The sequence below is a fragment of the Microtus pennsylvanicus genome, chromosome 3 (genome assembly GCF_037038515.1).
Source record: "Microtus pennsylvanicus isolate mMicPen1 chromosome 3, mMicPen1.hap1, whole genome shotgun sequence".
Taxonomy (NCBI): Eukaryota; Metazoa; Chordata; class Mammalia; order Rodentia; family Cricetidae; genus Microtus; species Microtus pennsylvanicus.
This window is the reverse complement of record NC_134581.1, coordinates 101046166-101065304: the sequence shown is the minus strand read 5'-3', so window position 1 is coordinate 101065304 and position 19139 is coordinate 101046166. Positions and strand designations below refer to the sequence as shown.

Here is a 19139-nt window from a genome sequence, read left to right as displayed (position 1 = left end):
AGAGGGATTACAATAAAGTCATTTCACAACTGTGAACAAGGTTTTGGTTCTTAATACTGTTTACTTTAGTACTGTTTAACTGTTTAACTTAGTACTGTTTAACTCAGAACACAACCCTCCTATCCCAGGCCCCTTAACAAGAGGCAATTTTCCTCTAACTTCTCTCAGGTAAAGTTTTTTTCGGAAAAGGATTTCTCCGTGTAATAGCCCTACTTGTCCTTGAACTAGCTTTTTTTTTTTTGCTTGTTTTTGTTGTTTGGGGTTGTGTTTCTCTGTGTAACTCTGGCTGTCCTGGAACTCACTGCAGACCAGACAGGCCTCGAACTCACAGAGATCTGCATGCCTCTGTTCACGAGTGCTGGAATTAAAGGTGTACACCACCACTGCCTGTCCACTTGTGATTTCAATACAGGATTTTCTTTTTAATAGTCTCTCAACTGTCATGAAATTGGCTTTATGAACAGGCTGACATCCAACACAGAGATTAGCCTGCCTCTGCCTCTCAATTGCTGGGATCAAAAGGGTGAGCCACCACAACCACCCGGTCCCCTAGAAGTTTTAACACTCATTGGTTTATCTGTAGGCTGGATTGTCTGATAATTTGATTACCTATCTCTCCTACTATGTAAAAGGCGAATTTGAAGAGAAAGACTGGCATTTCCAGCAATTCCGGGCCTGTCTACATCTCAGTAGTGGAGTCTTTCTGACCAGCTCTAAAACCATGGAGGGACCTTCAGGAAACTCATTTCCAAGCCAGCCTTTGATCGTGGGTACATAATTCATACTAATCATAGGATGTTCATTCTTGGTTTGTTTGTTTGTTTTTTTACATATAAACCTTTCTAATTTAATGCCTAGTTGAAACAGGCACAAACTGTTAACTACTTGTTAAAATTTGCTGGAAGAAATTTCAAATGTACTTCATCAGCTCCTAATGACAAGGCGTCTTTGTGTGAAATGCTTTGGTGGATGATTTTTATCCTGACATGAACATTTAGAGTGTTCCTCCATAAACTTAGATGGAGGGAATCAGTGTGTAGAGACCCCTAGCTTCCTATCCATAATAGTATCAAAGCTAGATGTTCCTGAAGCCCGATGACGAGAGTCTTTATTGGAGCAACATTGGGAACCCAGCACACATTGTAATTCTGGGCCCCACCCTAGAAATTTTTGGGTTACAGGTATTTGACATTTAGAAATTTTCACAGAAGACTTTAGCCCATCCTGTGATCTGAGACCCATTTCTTCAGAGAAAAGGGATAATAGAAGAACCACGAGCTGAGAAAATTCAGCATAACTCTTAGTAGTTTCCATCCATGTGTTATTTACATTTTACTTTCTTTTTAAAGGGAAGGCTCACAAGGAGTATAATACCTCCGAAATTACAGAAGAGGATCCAGGCTGTCCGGAACAAGCACAAGAGCAAACGCCGAGCGAGGGCAACTTCTCCTGTGAGGATGACCAGTTGCATCTTCAAAAGTTCTGTGACCAGAATAAAGACTCACCCTGAAAATACCACCAGGCACAAGAGGCAAGAGGAGACGCTGGAGAAACCCCAGCAGCTCTGTACATTCAGGAGGCTGCAGGAATATCACATTGAAGGCGGTACAGGGAACCTACTAGGTCCACTGTGTCGTTCTAATCCCGCAAAAAGAACTGCACGAAGGATGCGGGCTGGAGCCATGGTTCCTAGTGGTGTCAGTGGTCTGCACACTTCAAGGTTCACCTCTGTGGAGTCCCAGAGGTCAGAAGGGACAGTGCGAGGGGCTCGTGAGCAGTCGCCACCTCCGTCCTACAGTCAAGGGGTGACAGTGCCAATGGCTCTTGAGCTGTCGCCATCTGTTAACCTTCAACAAGTAACTGCTGAGAATATCCGGAGACAATCCCGGAGGGTGGCGAGGGCCAGGAAGAGACTGGCGGAGGCCTTAGAATTAGACAGGCTTGCCAGGCAGGAAGAGAACATGGAGGGATGGAGTGGTGATGACTAAGTGGAAGAAGCAAAGGTGGAAAGTGTGAGCATGGTGGACTCCACGAAGGAACTTCCTTTTCCTTGTAGGGCTTTTGGGTTTTATTTTGTTTTTCGATATAGGTTTACTCTGGGTAGCCCTGGCTGTCCTGGAACTCTGGAGATCAGGCTGGCTATGAACCAAGAGCCGCCAGGAGTTTGGTTTTAAGTAAAGGCTTGCACCACTACTGCCCATAGCATTAATTGTCTGTTTTAATAAAACAACCCTACCCTGATGATTGAATACCCAAATCCCTCCATTTAAAGCTCTTTTTAAAAGGTAAAACTGTAACCAGTATTGAATTTTATTTTTTCTTTTATTGTTATTTAAGGCAGGCTTTCTCTGTTTATCTTGGAGCCTGTCCAGAAAATCTCTTTGTAGACCAGGCTGTTCTTGAGCCCACAGAGATCTGCTTGCCTTTACCTACTCAGGGCTGGGATATAAGGTGTGAACCACCACCTCTTGGCCTGAAGATTAGATCTTGATAATACCTCCTACTTGTTACTGTCTGATTGCTAAAGCATCACTAGGTGAGCATTTCTTACTCAAACAATGAATGCCCAACATTTTGTCATTGTGATGTTACCATCTCTACAGGCTCAAGAACTCCAACTGAGTTTCTTTAAGTGAACAATTTCTTTTCCCTTTCTTTCTTTGTTTCTCTCTCTCTCTCCCTCTCTTTTTCTCTCTCTTTCTCTTCTCTTTCTTTCTTTCTTTCTTTCTTTCCTTTCATCTTTGTTTCTCTCTCTCTCTCTCTCTCTCTCTCTCTCTCTCTCTCTCTCTATCTCTTTCTTTTCTGAGACAGGGTTTCTCTGTCTATCCTGGAACTAGCTCTTGTTGAACATGTTGGCCTTGACCTCACAGAGATCCCCCTGCCTCACTTAGATCCGCAGGCCTCTGCCTCCCGAGTGCTGGGATTAAAGGCGTGCACCACCACCACTGGCAGCAATTAATTTTTGAAAGTGGAATTAAATAGATAATCTTTTTCTGTGGGCTTCACTTTCCTACTGAGAGCAGGGACTATAGAGAGCTAGTGAAAAATGCAAATCTTGGACCTGCTGAAGGAAAAGCAGGCATTTGAACAAGATTTTCAGTTATCCTGGTGGAAAATCCTGGCTAAGGGATGTAGCCCTCCCAGGGAGGGAAGGCATCACGATTAGTCTTCTAGGAGTCAGCAAAACAGCGAGCACCTGTTAGAGCCTAAAGACCACGTCTGTTCGCTGTTTCCATGATGCAGTGGTGAGTCTCCTGGCAAAAGTCAATCCAGATGCCCTGAGTTCCAGATAACTGCAGACCCAAGTTGCCTTAAATGTTCAGTTGGAGATTCTGGCTCACCCCTGCCTTGTCAGGGAATCCCCATTCCCCGCCCCAGCCCTGCCTGATCAGAGTCTCCAAGCAAAGGAAAGGTGCCCCAAAACCCATTCTTGCATTGTTGGTAAGTACTGAAGCTTCCTACCCTGACATTGGCAGCCACCTAAGTCTCCACCTAAGCGCCCAACTTTTGTTTATACTTGGGCTCCAGCCCACCTTGTGGTGGACACATCATCACCTCTTCTTACAGCCTATAAAATCTCCCTGTTTTAGTTCAGGGGGACTTCTCCCTCTTGCCTCGATCTCTGGAACCAGAGAACCCACACTGAGTTGTTTTCCTCAATAAATATTTAGCTAAACTTTTTCAATTTGGCTCGATCTGACTTACGGTGCTGGCGCTGGAGCATATCATTGTGTGGAGGTGCAGAAAACCTATTCTTAAACATTAGCAGAAAAGTATACTTCTGAAGAGATACACAAAATAAATAAAGAGAAAATCATAATTAGCATCTGAATCCAAGATGAAATTTGGAGCCAGGAGAATAGGCCATCTTAGGGCCCTCGGCACAGGAGACCTGCAGGATGAGAAGGGAGAGCCGTGTGTGCAAAGGCAGCCACTGAGAACAGGGTGAGAAACTGAACGAAGGGCCAGCTTAGTACTGTTCCAGAAGAGACCTTGTCACTGCAGATGACAGCCCTCAAATTTGGTAAGAAGCATACACATTTTTTTAAAAAAAGGAGACAAAATGATTAGGAGCAATAGGATTGAATTATCCCCCTTCAGAACTGAAGATAGCTAACTACATAGGTATCAAGACAATCATGATTAGCTCACAAGACATTTACATACAGGTCAGACTTCCTACACAGCAGGAATCAAACAGTTAAAAACATAAGGGAACGTTTAATATTTACATATTAAATATAAAATGCTTAGAGATTTCAAAATTATTATATATCACATCCATAGTTAATTAACCAAAGGAGAGTTATAATGGGGCTTGATTGTGAGATTTTCTATATTGATTGTCATATTATTTTGAAAATTAATCAGCTCTAGTAAAACAGCAAACGCCTTTTGACAAATCAATGATATTATATTTTTCCTAGAAAATATAAACACAAAAAAGAAATACAAAGAGAGGGAGAGAGAAAAGGAAAAGACAGAAAGGAAGAAAGAAAATCTAGCAGAAAGGTAGATCATTCTATATGTATTAATATATTTATGGTTAGTTAGTGTACTGATACAGTGCCAATATAGTACATAACGGTGTGTGTTCTGTAGTAATAAGAGCAGCAGGGCTGTGTCCCCAACACCCCAGCTGCCTGCTCGGCTAGCTTATGCCCCGAAATAATTACACGGACACTGTATTCTTTTAATCACTGCTTGGCCCTTTAGCTCTAGCCCTTACTGGCTAATTCTGATATCCCAATCAACCCATCTCTAATAATCTGTGAGCACCGGTCTTACCGGGAAGATTCTAGCCTAAGTCCATCCTGGTCGGAGCTGGGGCATGGCGTCTCTCTGATGCATCTGCTCCGGAAAGGAGAGCTGTGGAGTCTGAGCTCACTTCCTCTTCCTCCCAGCGTTCTGTTCTGTTCACTCCTCCTACCTATGTTCTAACCAATAAAATGGGCCAAGCAGTTCCTTTATTAGCCAATGACCTTCCTCCATCAGTGTTCATATGTTATATCAACAGCACATTAATGCTTTTGTTGACATAACTATGACAATTGACACAATATCGCACAATGCCATAAACAGATCGACAGAGCAGAAGTCGCCAAATGATGTGTGCGTGACCCACTACAAATGTATAAATAAGAAGGTGCAGTCTGGAATCAAAATACCTGAGGACACAGAAATACCACTCTTGGGCATATACCAAGGATTCTCAATCATATTAAAAAGGATATTTGTTCAACTATTTTCATAGCAGCATTATTTGTAATAGCCAGAACCTGAAACAACCTAGGAGCCCCTCAAGTGAAGAATCAACAAAGAGAATGTGGTACATTTACACAATGGAGTACTACTCAGTGGTAACATACAATGACATCGTGAAACTTGTGTAGAAATGAGCAGTGGACTGCATTCCTGTCCAGCTCCCGCACGGCTAGCTCTATACCCGAAATAACAACATGGAAACTGTATTCTTTTAAACACTGCTGGGCCCATTAGCTCTAGATTCTTACTGGCTAATTCTCACATCTTGATTAACCCATTTCTAATTATCTGTGTAGCACCACGAGGTGCTGGCTTAACGAAAGGATCTTAACCTGCATCCATCTTGGAGAGGAGAGCTATAGCATCTGCCTCACTTCCCTTCTTCCCAATATTCTGTTATGTCTATTCCACCCACCTATGTTCTGACCTATCAGGCCAAGCAGTTTCCTCATTAATGAACCAATGAAAGCAACAAAATGATAGAAGACCCACCTACACCAGATTTGCATGCAAATCGATGGAACTAGAAAAAAACATCCTGAGAGAGGTCACCCAGACCCAGAAAGGTGAACATGATATGTATTCACTCGTAAGTGGACACTAGCTGTAAAACAAAGGAAAACGAGTCTATACTCCTTAATTTTAGAGATGTTAAATAACAAGGTGAACTAAGAGAAACATCTATAAATTCCACTGGAAAGGGGAAATAGACAAGAATCTCCTGACTAAATTTGGTGCATGGGGATTGGGCAGAAGGAAGCAAGAAGGGGAAGGGAAAATGGGAAGAGGGGGAGGAGAGAGAGGGAAAGTGGTGGTTGCAATGGAGGAAGGATAGAGATGGAGAACGAGGAAAGAGATATTTCATTGAAGGCCATTATAGGGCTAGCAACAAACCTGGCACTAGAGAAATTCCCAGGAATCCACAAGGATGACCCCAGCTAAGACCCTAAGCAATAGAGGAGAGGATGCCAGAACTGGCCTTGCCCTGTAGTCAGACTGATGTCACCATTAATGTCACCATAGAACCTTCATCCAGCAACTGATGGAGGCAGGGGCAGAGATCCACAGCAGAGCAGTGGCTGATTTCCTGAACTCCAGTTGAAAAGTGGGAGGATGAGAATATGAGCAAAGCAGTCAGGGCCATGATGGAGACATCCACTGAGACAATTTACTGAGCTAATGGACCTCACCAACTCCAGTCAGACAGGGAAGGAACTAGCATAGGATCATCTAGACCCCCTGAATGTGGGTGACAGCTGTATGGCTGGGGCAGAATGTGGGGCCACTGGCACTGGCAACAGGATTTATCCCTGCTGCTTGTACTGGCCCTCTGGAAGCCCTTCTCTTTGCATGAACCTTGCTCAACCTGGATATAATGAGGTCCTTCCTCAGAGACATGTGCCTTGCTTGCCCTTCCTGGGGAGTAGATGGGGGATTGTTAGGGGGAAATGGTGGAGGGAATGGGACAAGTGGAGGGAGTGGTATGCAAAATGAAAACGGATAGTTTACTTTTTAAAAATATATATTAAAAAGTGACGGGAAAAAAATGTGTAGTCTGCGATGCAACAGAGATAGACCCAGTAGGTAGTGAACATCCTGGCATGTGTTTACAGGTTTATAGGGATCATATCAAAGATTTCAGGAAACAGGGAATTCCAAGTTCCCTAATAAACGTTGAATTCTTGACTACCAGCTTTCCTGGCCCTAAGCTCATACCAGAAACATGGCGAAATAGATGAAAATAATGTAGAATTAAAATTATATAATAGACCCGGTCGGTGGTGGCACACGCCTTTAATCCCAGCACTTAGGAGGCAGAGGCTGGCAGAAATCTGTGAGCCAGTTCCAGAACAGGTTGTGAACTTTACTATACCTGGAGCGAAATTCAATCCAGACATGGAGGGCACACCTGTGTTCCCCATCATGCGACAGGAAGACAACCTGCCTTGGATCTGGATCTTAAGGCTAGAAGACACAGCCTTTTCATCCTCATCTTTCCTGAAGGAACCAGTATTTCATCCAGATCGTTTTTGTTTTGTTTTGTTTTGTTTTGTTATTTGGGAAATGGTTTATCTGTTTTCTTTTGGAGCCCGCCCTGCAACTTGCTCTGTAGACCCGGCTTACCTCGAACTCATAGAGATCCTACTGCCTCTGTCTCCTGAGAGCTGGGATTAAAGGCCCGTGTCACCACCCCTTATCTTGATCCAGATCTAAAGGCTAGAAGACACACCCCATTAATCCAGATCTGGGCCACACCTTCTTCTGGAAGCCTATATATTAACGATGGATGAAGAAAGGTTCAGTCTTTGCTCGCTTGCCCTCGCCTTGTCAGCACAACCATTCCTTCACTGGAGTCTACTTCTTCAGGATTCCAGGATACACAGAAGACCAGCCGACATAGCCTCTTGGTGGGACTGAGCAGGCACTGGATTCTGAACTTCCATTCATAGCCATCCATTGTGGGACTACGGCCTGTAAGTCATAACATTAAACTCCTATATATATTCATTTTATATGGCTGTGACTCTAGAGAAGCCTGACTAATCAGGGTTAGTGTTAGGGTTGGGGTTATCCAGTATCTAGTTCTTCAATTAAGCTGGCTATGGCTACAGGAAGGGTTTTACAACTGTCAGGGAGGAAAATTATCCCAGCACTCAACATCTTAACTTTTATAAGAAAAATATTACATTAAGAGAGGGATTACAATAAAGTCATTTCACAACTGTGAACAAGGTTTTGGTTCTTAATACTGTTTACTTTAGTACTGTTTAACTGTTTAACTTAGTACTGTTTAACTCAGAACACAACCCTCCTATCCCAGGCCCCTTAACAAGAGGCAATTTTCCTCTAACTTCTCTCAGGTAAAGTTTTATTCGGAAAAGTATTTCTCTGTGTAATAGCCCTACTTGTCCTTGAACTAGCTTTTTTTTTTTTTTGTTGTTTTTATTGTTTGAGACTGTGTTTCTCTGTGTAACTCTGGCTGTCCTGGAACTCACTGCAGACCAGACAGGCCTCGAACTCACAGAGATCTGCCTGCCTCTGCTTCCCGAGTGCTGGGATTAAAGGTGTACACCACCACCGCCTGTCCACTTGTGATTTCAATACAGGATTTTCTTTTTAATAGTCTCTCAACTGTCATGGAAATGGCTTTATGAACAGGCTGGCATCCAACACAGAGATTAGCCTGCCTCTGCCTCTCAATTGCTGGGATCAAAAGGGTGAGCCACCACCACCACCCGGCTCCCCTAGAAGTTTTAACACTCATTGGTTTATCTGTAGGCTGGATTGTCTGATAATTTGATTACCTATCTCTCCTCCTATGTAAAAGGCGAATTTGAAGAGAAAGACTGACATTTCCAGCAATCCCGGGCCTGTCTACATCTCAGTAGTGGAGTCTTTCTGACCAGCTCTAAAACCATGGAGGGACCTTCAGGAAACTCATTTCCAAGCCAGCCTTTGATCGTGAGTACATAATTCATACTAATTGTAGGATGTTCATTCTTGGTTTTTTTTTTTTTTTACATATAAACCTTTCTAATTTAATGCCTAGTTGAAATAGGCACAAACTGTTAACTACTTGTTAAAATTTGCTGGAAGAAATTTCAAATGTACTTTATCAGCTCCTAATGACAAGGCGTCTTTGTGTGAAAGGCTTTGGTGGATGATTTTTATCCTGACATGAACATCTAGAGTGCTTCTCCATAAACTTAGATGGAGGGAATCAGTGTGTAGAGACCCCTAGCTTCCTATCCGTAATAGTATCAAAGCTAGATGTTCCTGAAGCCCGATGACGAGAGTCTTTATTGTAGCAACATTGGGAACCCAGCACACATTGTAATTCTGGGCCCCACCCTAGAAATTTTGGGGTTACAGGTATTTGACATTTAGAAATTTTCACAGATGACTTTAGCCCATCCTGTGATCTGAGACCCATTTCTTCAGAGAAAAGGGATAATAGAAGAACCACGAGCTGAGAAAATTCAGCATAACTCTTAGTAGATTCCATCCATGTGTTATTTACATTTTACTTTCTTTTTAAAGGGAAGGCTCACAAGGAGTATAATACCTCCGAAATTACAGAAGAGGATCCAGGCTGTCCGCAACATGCACAAGAGCAAACGCCGAGCGAGGGCAACTTCTCCTGTGAGGATGACCAGTTGCATCTTCAAAAGTTCTGTGACCAGAATAACGGCCCACCCTGAAAATACCACCAGGCACAAGAGGCAAGAGGAGACGCTGGAGAAACCCCAGCAGCTCTGTACATTCAGGAGGCTGCAGGAATATCACATTGAAGGCGGTACAGGGAACCTACTAGGTCCACTGTGTCGTTCTAATCCCGCAAAAAGAACTGCACGAAGGATGCGGGCTGGAGCCATGGTTCCTAGTGGTGTCAGTGGTCTGCACACTTCAAGGTTCACCTCTGTCGAGTCCCCGAGGTCAGAAGGGACAGTGCGAGGGGCTCGTGAGCAGTCGCCACCTCCATCCTACAGTCAAGTGGTGACAGTGCCAATGGCTCTTGAGCTGTCGCCATCTGTTAACCTTCAACAAGTAACTGCTGCGGATATCCAGAGACAGTCCCGGAGGGTGGCGAGGGCCAGGAAGAGACTGGCGGAGGCCTTAGAATTAGACAGGCTTGCCAGGCAGGAAGAGAACATGGAGGGATGGAGTGGCGATGACTAAGTGGAAGAAGCAAAGGTGGAAAGTGTGAGCGTGGTGGACTCCACGAAGGAACTTCCTTTTCCTTGTAGGGCTTTTGGGTTTTATTTTGTTTTTCGATATAGGTTTACTCTGGGTAGCCCTGGCTGTCCTGGAACTCTGGAGATCAGGCTGGCTATGAACCAAGAGCTGCCAGGAGTTTGGTTTTAAATAAAGTCTTGCACCACTACCGCCTATAGCATTAATTGTCTGTTTTAATAAAACAACCCTACCCTGATGATTGAATACCCAAATCCCTCCATTTAAAGCTCTTTTTAAAAGGTAAAACTGTAACCAGTAGTGATTTTTATTTTTTCCTTTTATTGTGTTTTAAGGCAGGTTTCTATGTTTATCTTTGGAGCCTGTCCAGAAAATCTCTTTGTAGACCAGGCTGTCCTTGAGCCCACAGAGATCTGCTTGCCTTTACCTACTCAGTGCTGGGATATAAGGTGTGAACCACCACCTCTTGGCCTGAAGATTAGATCTTGGTAATACCTCCTTCTTGTTACTCTCTGATTGCTAAAGCATCACTAGGTGAGCATTTCTTACTCAAACAATGCATGCCCAACATTTTGTCATTGTGATGTTACCATCTCTACAGGCTCAAGAACTCCACCTGAGTTTTTTTAAGTGAACAATTTCTTTTCCCTTTCTTACTTTGTTTCTCTCTCTCTTCCTCTCTTTCTCTCTCTCTTTCGCTTTCCTTTCTTTCCTTTCATCTTTCTCTCTCTCTGTCTCTGTTTCTGTCTCTCTCTCTCTCTCGATCTTTCTTTCTGTCTTTCTTTTCTGAGACAGGGTTTCTCTGTCTATCCTGGAACTAGCTCTTGTAGAACATGTTGGCCTTGACCTTACAGAGATCCCCCTGCCTCACTTAGACCCACCTGCCTCTGCCTCCCGAGTGCTGGGATTAAAGGCTTGCACCACCACCACTGGCAGCAAATAATTTTTGAAAGTGGAATTAAATAGATAATCCCTTTCTGTGGGCTTCACTTTCCTACTGAAAGCGAGGACTATAGAGAGCTAGTGAAAAATGCAGATCTTGGAACTGCTGAAGGAAAGCAGGCATTTGTACAAGATTTTCAGTTATCCGGGTGCATAGCAGAGGCGGAAAATCCTGGCTAAGGGATGTAGCCCTCCCAGGGAGGGAAGGCATCACGATTAGTTTTCTAGGAGTCAGCAAAACAGCGAGCACCTGTTAGAGCCTAAAGACCACGTCTGTTCACTGTTTCCATGATGCAGTGATGAGTCTCCTGGCAAAAGTCAATCCAGATGCTATGAGTTCCAGATAACTGTAGACCCAAGTTGCCTTAAATGTTCAGTTGGAGATTCTGGCTCACCCCTGCCTTGTCAGGGAATCCCCATTCCCCGCCCCAGCCCTGCCTGATCAGAGTCTCCAAACAAAGGAAAGGTGCCCCCAAACCCATTCTTGCATTGTTGGTAAGTACTGAAGCTTCCTACCCTGACATTGGCAGCCACCTAAGTCTCCACCTAAGCGCTCAACTTTTGCTCATAATTGGGCTCCAGCCCACCTTGTGGTGGACACATCATCACCTCTTGCCTAAAGCCTATAAAATCTCCCTGTTTTAGTTCAGGGGGACTTCTCTCTCTTGCCTCGATATCTGGAACCAGAGAACCCACTTGTTAGTTGTTTTCTTCAATAAATATTTTGCTAACCTTTTTCAGTTTGGCTCGATCTGACTTACTGTGCTGGCGCTGGAGCATATCATTGTGTGGAGGTGCAGAAAACCTATTCTTAAACATTAGCAGAAAAGTATACTTCTGAATAGAAACACAAAATAAATAAAGAGAAAATAAAATTTAGCATCTGGATCCAAGATGAAATTTGGAGCCAGGAGAACTAGGCCATCTTGGGGCCCTCGGCACAGTAGGCCTGCACGATGAGCAGGGGAGAGCCGTGTGTGCAAAGGCAGCCACTGAGAACAGGGTGAGAAACTGAACGCAGGGCCAGCTTAGCACTGTTCCAGAAGAGACCTTGTCACTGCAGATGACAGCCCTCAAATTCGGTAAGAAGCATACACATTTTTTTAAAAAGGAGACAAAATGATTAGGAGCAATAGGATTGAATTATCCCCCTTTAGATCTGAAGATAGCTAACTACATAGATATCAAGACAATCATGATTAGCTCACAAGACATTTACATACAGGTCAGACTTCCTACACAGCAGGAATCAAACAGTTAAAAACATAAGGGAACGTTTAATATTTACATGATAAAAATAAAATGCTCAGAGATTTCAAAATTATTATATATCACATACTTAGTTAATTAACCAAAGGAGAGGTATGCTGGGGCTTGATTGTGAGATTTGCTATATTGATTCTCATATTGTTCTGAAAATTAATCAGCTCTAGTAAAAGAGCAAAGGCCTTTTGACAAATCAATGATAATATATTTTTCCTAGAAAATATAAACACTAAAAAGAAATACAAAGAGAGGGAGAGAGAAAAGGAAAAGACAGAAAGGAAGAAAGAAAATCTAGCAGAAAGGTAGATCATTCTATATGCATTAATATGTTTATGGTAAGTTAGTATATTGATACAGTGCCAATATAGTACATAACGGTGTGTGTTCTGTAGTAATAAGAGCAGCGGGACTGTGTCCCCAACACCCCAGCTGCCTGCTCGGCTAGCTTATGCCCCGAAATAATTACACGGACACTGTATTCTTTTAATCACTGCTTGGCCCTTTAGCTCTAGCCCTTACTGGCTAATTCTGATATCCCAATAAACCCATCTCTAATAATCTGTGAGCACCGGTCTTACCGGGAAGATTCTAGCCTAAGTCCATCCTGGGTCGGAACTGGGGCATGGCGTCTCTCTGAGGCGTCTGCTCCGGAGAGGAGAGCTGTGGAGTCTGAGCTCACTTCCTCTTCCTCCCAGCGTTCTGTTCTGTTTACTCCTCCTACCTATGTTCTAACCAATAAAATGGGCCAAGCAGTTCCTTTATTAGCCAATGACCTTCCTCCATCAGTGTTCATATGTTATATCAACAGCACATTAATGCTTTTGTTGACATAACTATGACAATTGACACAATATCGCACAATGCCATAAACAGATCGACAGAGCAGAAGTCGCCAAATGATGTGTGCGTGACCCACTACAAATGTATAAATAAGAAGGTGCAGTCTGGAATCAAAATACCTGAGGACCCAGAAATACCACTCTTGGGCATATACCAAGGATGCTCAATCGTATTAAAAAGGATATTTGTTCAACTATGTTCATAGCAGCATTATTTGTAATAGCCAGAACCTGAAACAACCTAGAAGCCCCTCAAGTGAAGAATCAACAAAGAGAATGTGGTACATTTACACAATGGAGTACTACTCAGTGGTAACATACAATGACATCGTGAAACTTGTGTAGAAATGAGCAGTGGACTGCATTCCCGTCCAGCTCCCGCACGGCTAGCTCTATACCAGAAATAACAACATGGAAATTGTATTCTTCTAAACACTGCTGGGCCCATTAGCTCTAGATTCTTACTGGCTAATTCTCACATCTTGATTAACCCATTTCTAATTATCTGTGTAGCACCACGAGGTGCTGGCTTAACGAAAGGATCTTAACCTGCGTCCATCTTGGAGAGGAGAGCTATAGCATCTGCCTCACTTCCCTTCTTCCCAATATTCTGTTATGTCTATTCCACCCACCTATGTTCTGACCTATCAGGCCAAGCAGTTTCCTCATTAATGAACCAATGAAAGCAACAAAATGATAGAAGACCCACCTACACCAGATTTGCATGCAAATCGATGGAACTAGAAAAAAACATCCTGAGAGAGGTCACCCAGACCCAGAAAGGTGAACATGATATGTATTCACTCGTAAGTGGACACTAGCTGTAAAGCAAAGGAAAACGAGCCTATACTCCTTAATTTTAGAGATGTTAAATAACAAGGTGAACTAAGAGAAACATCTATAAATTCCACTGGAAAGGGGAAATAGACAAGAATCTCCTGACTAAATTTGGTGCATGGGGATAGGGGAGAAGGAAGCAAGAAGGGGAAGGGAAAATGGGAAGAGGGGGAGGAGAGAGAGGGAAAGTGGTGGTTGCAATGAGGGAAGGATAGAGATGGAGAACGAGGAAAGAGATATTTCATTGAAGGCCATTATAGGGCTAGCAACAAACTTGGCACTAGAGAAATTCCCAGGAATCCACAAGGATGACCCCAGCTAAGACACTAAGCAATAGAGGAGAGGATGCCAGAACTGGCCTTGCCCTGTAGTCAGACTGATGTCACCATTAATGTCACCATAGAACCTTCATCCAGCAACTGATGGAGGCAGGGGCAGAGATCCACAGCAGAGCAGTGGCTGATTTCCTGAACTCCAGTTGAAAAGTGGGAGGATGAGAATATGAGCAAAGCAGTCAGGGCCATGATGGAGACACCCACTGAGACAATTTACTGAGCTAATGGACCTCACCAACTCCAGTCAGACAGGGAAGGAAGTAGCATAGGATCATCTAGACCCCCTGAATGTGGGTGACAGCTGTATGGCTGGGGCAGAATGTGGGGCCACTGGCACTGGCAACAGGATTTATCCCTGCTGCTTGTACTGGCCCTCTGGAAGCCCTTCTCTTTGCATGAACCTTGCTCAACCTGGATATAATGAGGTCCTTCCTCAGAGACATGTGCCTCGCCCTTCCTGGGGAGTAGATGGGGGATTGTTAGGGGGAAATGGTGGAGGGAATGGGACAAGTGGAGGGAGTGGTATATAAAATGAAAACGGATAGTTTACTTTTTAAAAATATATATTAAAAAGTGAGAGGAAAAAAGAATGTGTAGTCTGCGATGCAACAGAGATAAACCCAGTAGGTAGTGAACATCCTGGCATGTGTTCACAGGTTTATAGGGATCATATCAAAGATTTCAGGAAACAGGGAATTCCAAGTTCCCTAATAAACGTTGAATTCTTGACTACCAGCTTTCCTGGCCCTAAGCTCATACCAGAAACATGGTGAAATAGATGAAAATAATGTAGAATTAAAATTATATAATAGACCCGGTCGGTGGTGGCACACGCCTTTAATCCCAGCACTTAGGAGGCAGAGGCTGGCAGAAATCTGTGAGCCAGTTCCAGAACAGGTTGTGAACTTTACTATACCTGGAGCGAAATTCAATCCAGAAATGGAGGGCACACCTGTGGTCCCGATCATGCGACAGGAAGACAACCTGCCTTGGATCTGGATCTTAAGGCTAGAAGACACAGACTTTTCATCCACATCTTGGCCTGGAATAAACCAGTTTTTCATCCAGATCGTTTTTGTTTTGTTTTGTTATTTGGGAAATGGTTTATCTGTTTTCTTTTGGAGCCCGCCCTGCAACTTGCTCTGTAGACCCGGCTTACCTCGAACTCATAGAGATCCTACTGCCTCTGTCTCCTGAGAGCTGGGATTAAAGGCCCGTGTCACCACCCCTTATCTTGATCCAGATCTAAAGGCTAGAAGACACACCCCATTAATCCAGATCTGGGCCACACCTTCTTCTGGAAGCCTATATATTAACGATGGATGAAGAAAGGTTCAGTCTTTGCTCGCTTGCCCTCGCCTTGTCAGCACAACCATTCCTTCACTGGAGTCTACTTCTTCAGGATTCCAGGATACACAGAAGACCAGCCGACATAGCCTCTTGGTGGGACTGAGCAGCCACTGGATTCTGAACTTCCATTCATAGCCATCCATTGTGGGACTACGGCCTGTAAGTCATAACATTAAACTCCTATATATATTCATTTTATATGGCTGTGACTCTAGAGAAGCCTGACTAATCAGGGTTAGTGTTAGGGTTGGGGTTATCCAGTATCTAGTTCTTCAATTAAGCTGGCTATGGCTACAGGAAGGGTTTTACAACTGTCAGGGAGGAAAATTATCCCAGCACTCAACATCTTAACTTTTATAAGAAAAATATTACATTAAGAGAGGGATTACAATAAAGTCATTTCACAACTGTGAACAAGGTTTTGGTTCTTAATACTGTTTACTTTAGTACTGTTTAACTGTTTAACTTAGTACTGTTTAACTCAGAACACAACCCTCCTATCCCAGGCCCCTTAACAAGAGGCAATTTTCCTCTAACTTCTCTCAGGTAAAGTTTTTTTCGGAAAAGGATTTCTCTGTGTAATAGCCCTACTTGTCCTTGAACTAGCTTTTTTTTTTTTCTTGTTGTTTTTATTGTTTGAGACTGTGTTTCTCTGTGTAACTCTGGCTGTCCTGGAACTCACTGCAGACCAGACAGGCCTCGAACTCACAGAGATCTGCCTGCCTCTGCTTCCCGAGTGCTGGGATTAAAGGTGTACACCACCACCGCCTGTCCACTTGTGATTTCAATACAGGATTTTCTTTTTAATAGTCTCTCAACTGTCATGGAAATGGCTTTATGAACAGGCTGGCATCCAACACAGAGATTAGCCTGCCTCTGCCTCTCAATTGCTGGGATCAAAAGGGTGAGCCACCACCACCACCCGGCTCCCCTAGAAGTTTTAACACTCATTGGTTTATCTGTAGGCTGGATTGTCTGATAATTTGATTACCTATCTCTCCTCCTATGTAAAAGGCGAATTTGAAGAGAAAGACTGACATTTCCAGCAATCCCGGGCCTGTCTACATCTCAGTAGTGGAGTCTTTCTGACCAGCTCTAAAACCATGGAGGGACCTTCAGGAAACTCATTTCCAAGCCAGCCTTTGATCGTGAGTACATAATTCATACTAATTGTAGGATGTTCATTCTTGGTTTTTTTTTTTTTTTTACATATAAACCTTTCTAATTTAATGCCTAGTTGAAATAGGCACAAACTGTTAACTACTTGTTAAAATTTGCTGGAAGAAATTTCAAATGTACTTTATCAGCTCCTAATGACAAGGCGTCTTTGTGTGAAAGGCTTTGGTGGATGATTTTTATCCTGACATGAACATCTAGAGTGCTCCTCCATAAACTTAGATGGAGGGAATCAGTGTGTAGAGACCCCTAGCTTCCTATCCGTAATAGTATCAAAGCTAGATGTTCCTGAAGCCCGATGACGAGAGTCTTTATTGTAGCAACATTGGGAACCCAGCACACATTGTAATTCTGGGCCCCACCCTAGAAATCTTGGGGTTACAGGTATTTGACATTTAGAAATTTTCACAGATGACTTTAGCCCATCCTGTGATCTGAGACCCATTTCTTCAGAGAAAAGGGATAATAGAAGAACCACGAGCTGAGAAAATTCAGCATAACTCTTAGTAGATTCCATCCATGTGTTATTTACATTTTACTTTCTTTTTAAAGGGAAGGCTCACAAGGAGTATAATACCTCCGAAATTACAGAAGAGGATCCAGGCTGTCCGGAACAAGCACAAGAGCAAACGCGGAGCGAGGGCAACTTCTCCTGTGAGGATGACCAGTTGCATCTTCACAAGTTCTGTGACCAGAATAACGGCCCACCCTGAAAATACCACCAGGCCCAAGAGGCAAGAGGAGACGCTGGAGAAACCCCAGCAGCTCTGTACATTCAGGAGGCTGCAGGAATATCACATTGAAGGCGGTACAGGGAACCTACTAGGTCCACTGTGTCGTCCTAATCCCGCAAAAAGAACTGCAAGAAGGATGCGGGCTGGAGCCATGGTTCCTAGTGGTGTCAGTGGTCTGCACACTTCAAGGTTCACCTCTGTCGAGTCCCCGAGGTCAGAAGGGACAGTGCGAGGGGCTCGTGAGCAGTCGCCACCTCCATCCTACAGTCAAGGGGTGACAGTGCCAATGGCTCTTGAGCTGTCGCCATCTGTTAACCTTCAACAAGTAACTGCTGCGGATATCCGGAGACAGTCCCGGAGGGTGGCGAGGGCCAGGAAGAGACTGGCGGAGGCCTTAGAATTAGACAGGCTTGCCAGGCAGGAAGAGAACATGGAGGGATGGAGTGGCGATGACTAAGTGGAAGAAGCAAAGGTGGAAAGTGTGAGCATGGTGGACTCCACGAAGGAACTTCCTTTTCCTTGTAGGGCTTTTGGGTTTTATTTTGTTTTTCGATATAGGTTTACTCTGGGTAGCCCTGGCTGTCCTGGAACTCTGGAGATCAGGCTGGCTATATATGAACCAAGAGCCGCCAGGAGTTTGGTTTTAAATAAAGTCTTGCACCACTACCGCCTATAGCATTAATTGTCTGTTTTAATAAAACAACCCTACCCTGATGATTGAATACCCAAATCCCTCCATTTAAAGCTCTTTTTAAAAGGTAAAACTGTAACCAGTAGTGATTTTTATTTTTTCCTTTTATTGTGTTTTAAGGCAGGTTTCTATGTTTATCTTTGGAGCCTGTCCAGAAAATCTCTTTGTAGACCAGGCTGTCCTTGAGCCCACAGAGATCTGCTTGCCTTTACCTACTCAGTGCTGGGATATAAGGTGTGAACCACCACCTCTTGGCCTGAAGATTAGATCTTGGTAATACCTCCTTCTTGTTACTCTCTGATTGCTAAAGCATCACTAGGTGAGCATTTCTTACTCAAACAATGCATGCCCAACATTTTGTCATTGTGATGTTACCATCTCTACAGGCTCAAGAACTCCACCTGAGTTTTTTTAAGTGAACAATTTCTTTTCCCTTTCTTTCTTTGTTTCTCCCTCTCTTCCTCTCTCTTTCTCTTTCCTTTCTTTCTTTCTTTCTTTCTTTCTTTCTTTCTTTCTTTCTTTCTTTCTTTTTTTCTTTCTTTCTTTCTTTCTTTCTTTCCTTTCATCTCTCTCTCTCTCTCTCTCTCTCTCTCTCTCTCTCTCTCTTTCTCTCTTTATGTCTTTCTTTTCTGAGACAAGGTTTCTCTGTCTATCCTCGAACTAGCTCTTGTAGAACATGTTGGCCTCGACCTCACAGAGATCCCCCTTCCTCACTTAGATCCACATGCCTCTGACTCCCGAGTGCTGGGATTAAAGGTGTGCACCACCACCACTGACAGCAAATAATTTTTGAAAATGGAATTCAATAGATAATCTCTTTCTGTGGGCTTCACTTTCCTACTGAAAGCAGGAACTATAGAGAGCTAGTGAAAAATGCAAATCTTAAACCTGCTGAAGGAAAAGCAGGCATTTGAACAAGATTTTCAGTTATCCTGGTGCACAGCAGAGGCGGAAAATCCTGGCTAAGGGATGTAGCCCTCCCAGGGAGGGAAGGCATCACGATTAGTGT

General features: G+C 43.6%; 3 protein-coding genes across 3 annotated transcripts; all 3 read left to right on the top strand.

Moving 5' to 3' along the window:
* The first annotated feature begins 1079 nt into the window (after positions 1-1079).
* LOC142846851 (methyl-CpG-binding domain protein 3-like 2B) lies at positions 1080-1988 on the top strand. Its single transcript, XM_075967632.1, has 2 exons — positions 1080-1181; positions 1350-1988. The coding sequence occupies exons 1-2, from the start codon at positions 1080-1082 to the stop codon at positions 1986-1988; spliced, it is 741 nt and encodes a 246-aa protein (XP_075823747.1).
* Positions 1989-9369: 7381 nt separating this feature from the next.
* On the top strand, positions 9370-9945 carry LOC142846850 (methyl-CpG-binding domain protein 3-like 2). Its single transcript, XM_075967631.1, has one exon. The coding sequence runs from the start codon at positions 9370-9372 to the stop codon at positions 9943-9945; it is 576 nt and encodes a 191-aa protein (XP_075823746.1).
* A 7042-nt stretch (positions 9946-16987) lies between these two features.
* On the top strand, positions 16988-17896 carry LOC142846849 (methyl-CpG-binding domain protein 3-like 2B). Its single transcript, XM_075967630.1, has 2 exons — positions 16988-17089; positions 17258-17896. Exons 1-2 carry the CDS (start codon positions 16988-16990, stop codon positions 17894-17896), a joined length of 741 nt encoding a protein of 246 aa, XP_075823745.1.
* The last annotated feature ends 1243 nt before the right edge of the window (positions 17897-19139 follow it).

Bases quoted from the DNA above. Each gene is read 5' to 3' on its own strand.
- LOC142846851 (XM_075967632.1), top strand. From the start codon at position 1,080: ATGTTCCTGAAGCCCGATGACGAGAGTCTTTATTGGAGCAACATTGGG. The intron at 1,182-1,349 runs GTATTTGACATT...TTCTTTTTAAAG, and splicing joins TAGAAATTTTTGGGTTACAG to GGAAGGCTCACAAGGAGTAT.
- LOC142846850 (XM_075967631.1), top strand. From the start codon at position 9,370: ATGCACAAGAGCAAACGCCGAGCGAGGGCAACTTCTCCTGTGAGGATG.
- LOC142846849 (XM_075967630.1), top strand. From the start codon at position 16,988: ATGTTCCTGAAGCCCGATGACGAGAGTCTTTATTGTAGCAACATTGGG. The intron at 17,090-17,257 runs GTATTTGACATT...TTCTTTTTAAAG, and splicing joins TAGAAATCTTGGGGTTACAG to GGAAGGCTCACAAGGAGTAT.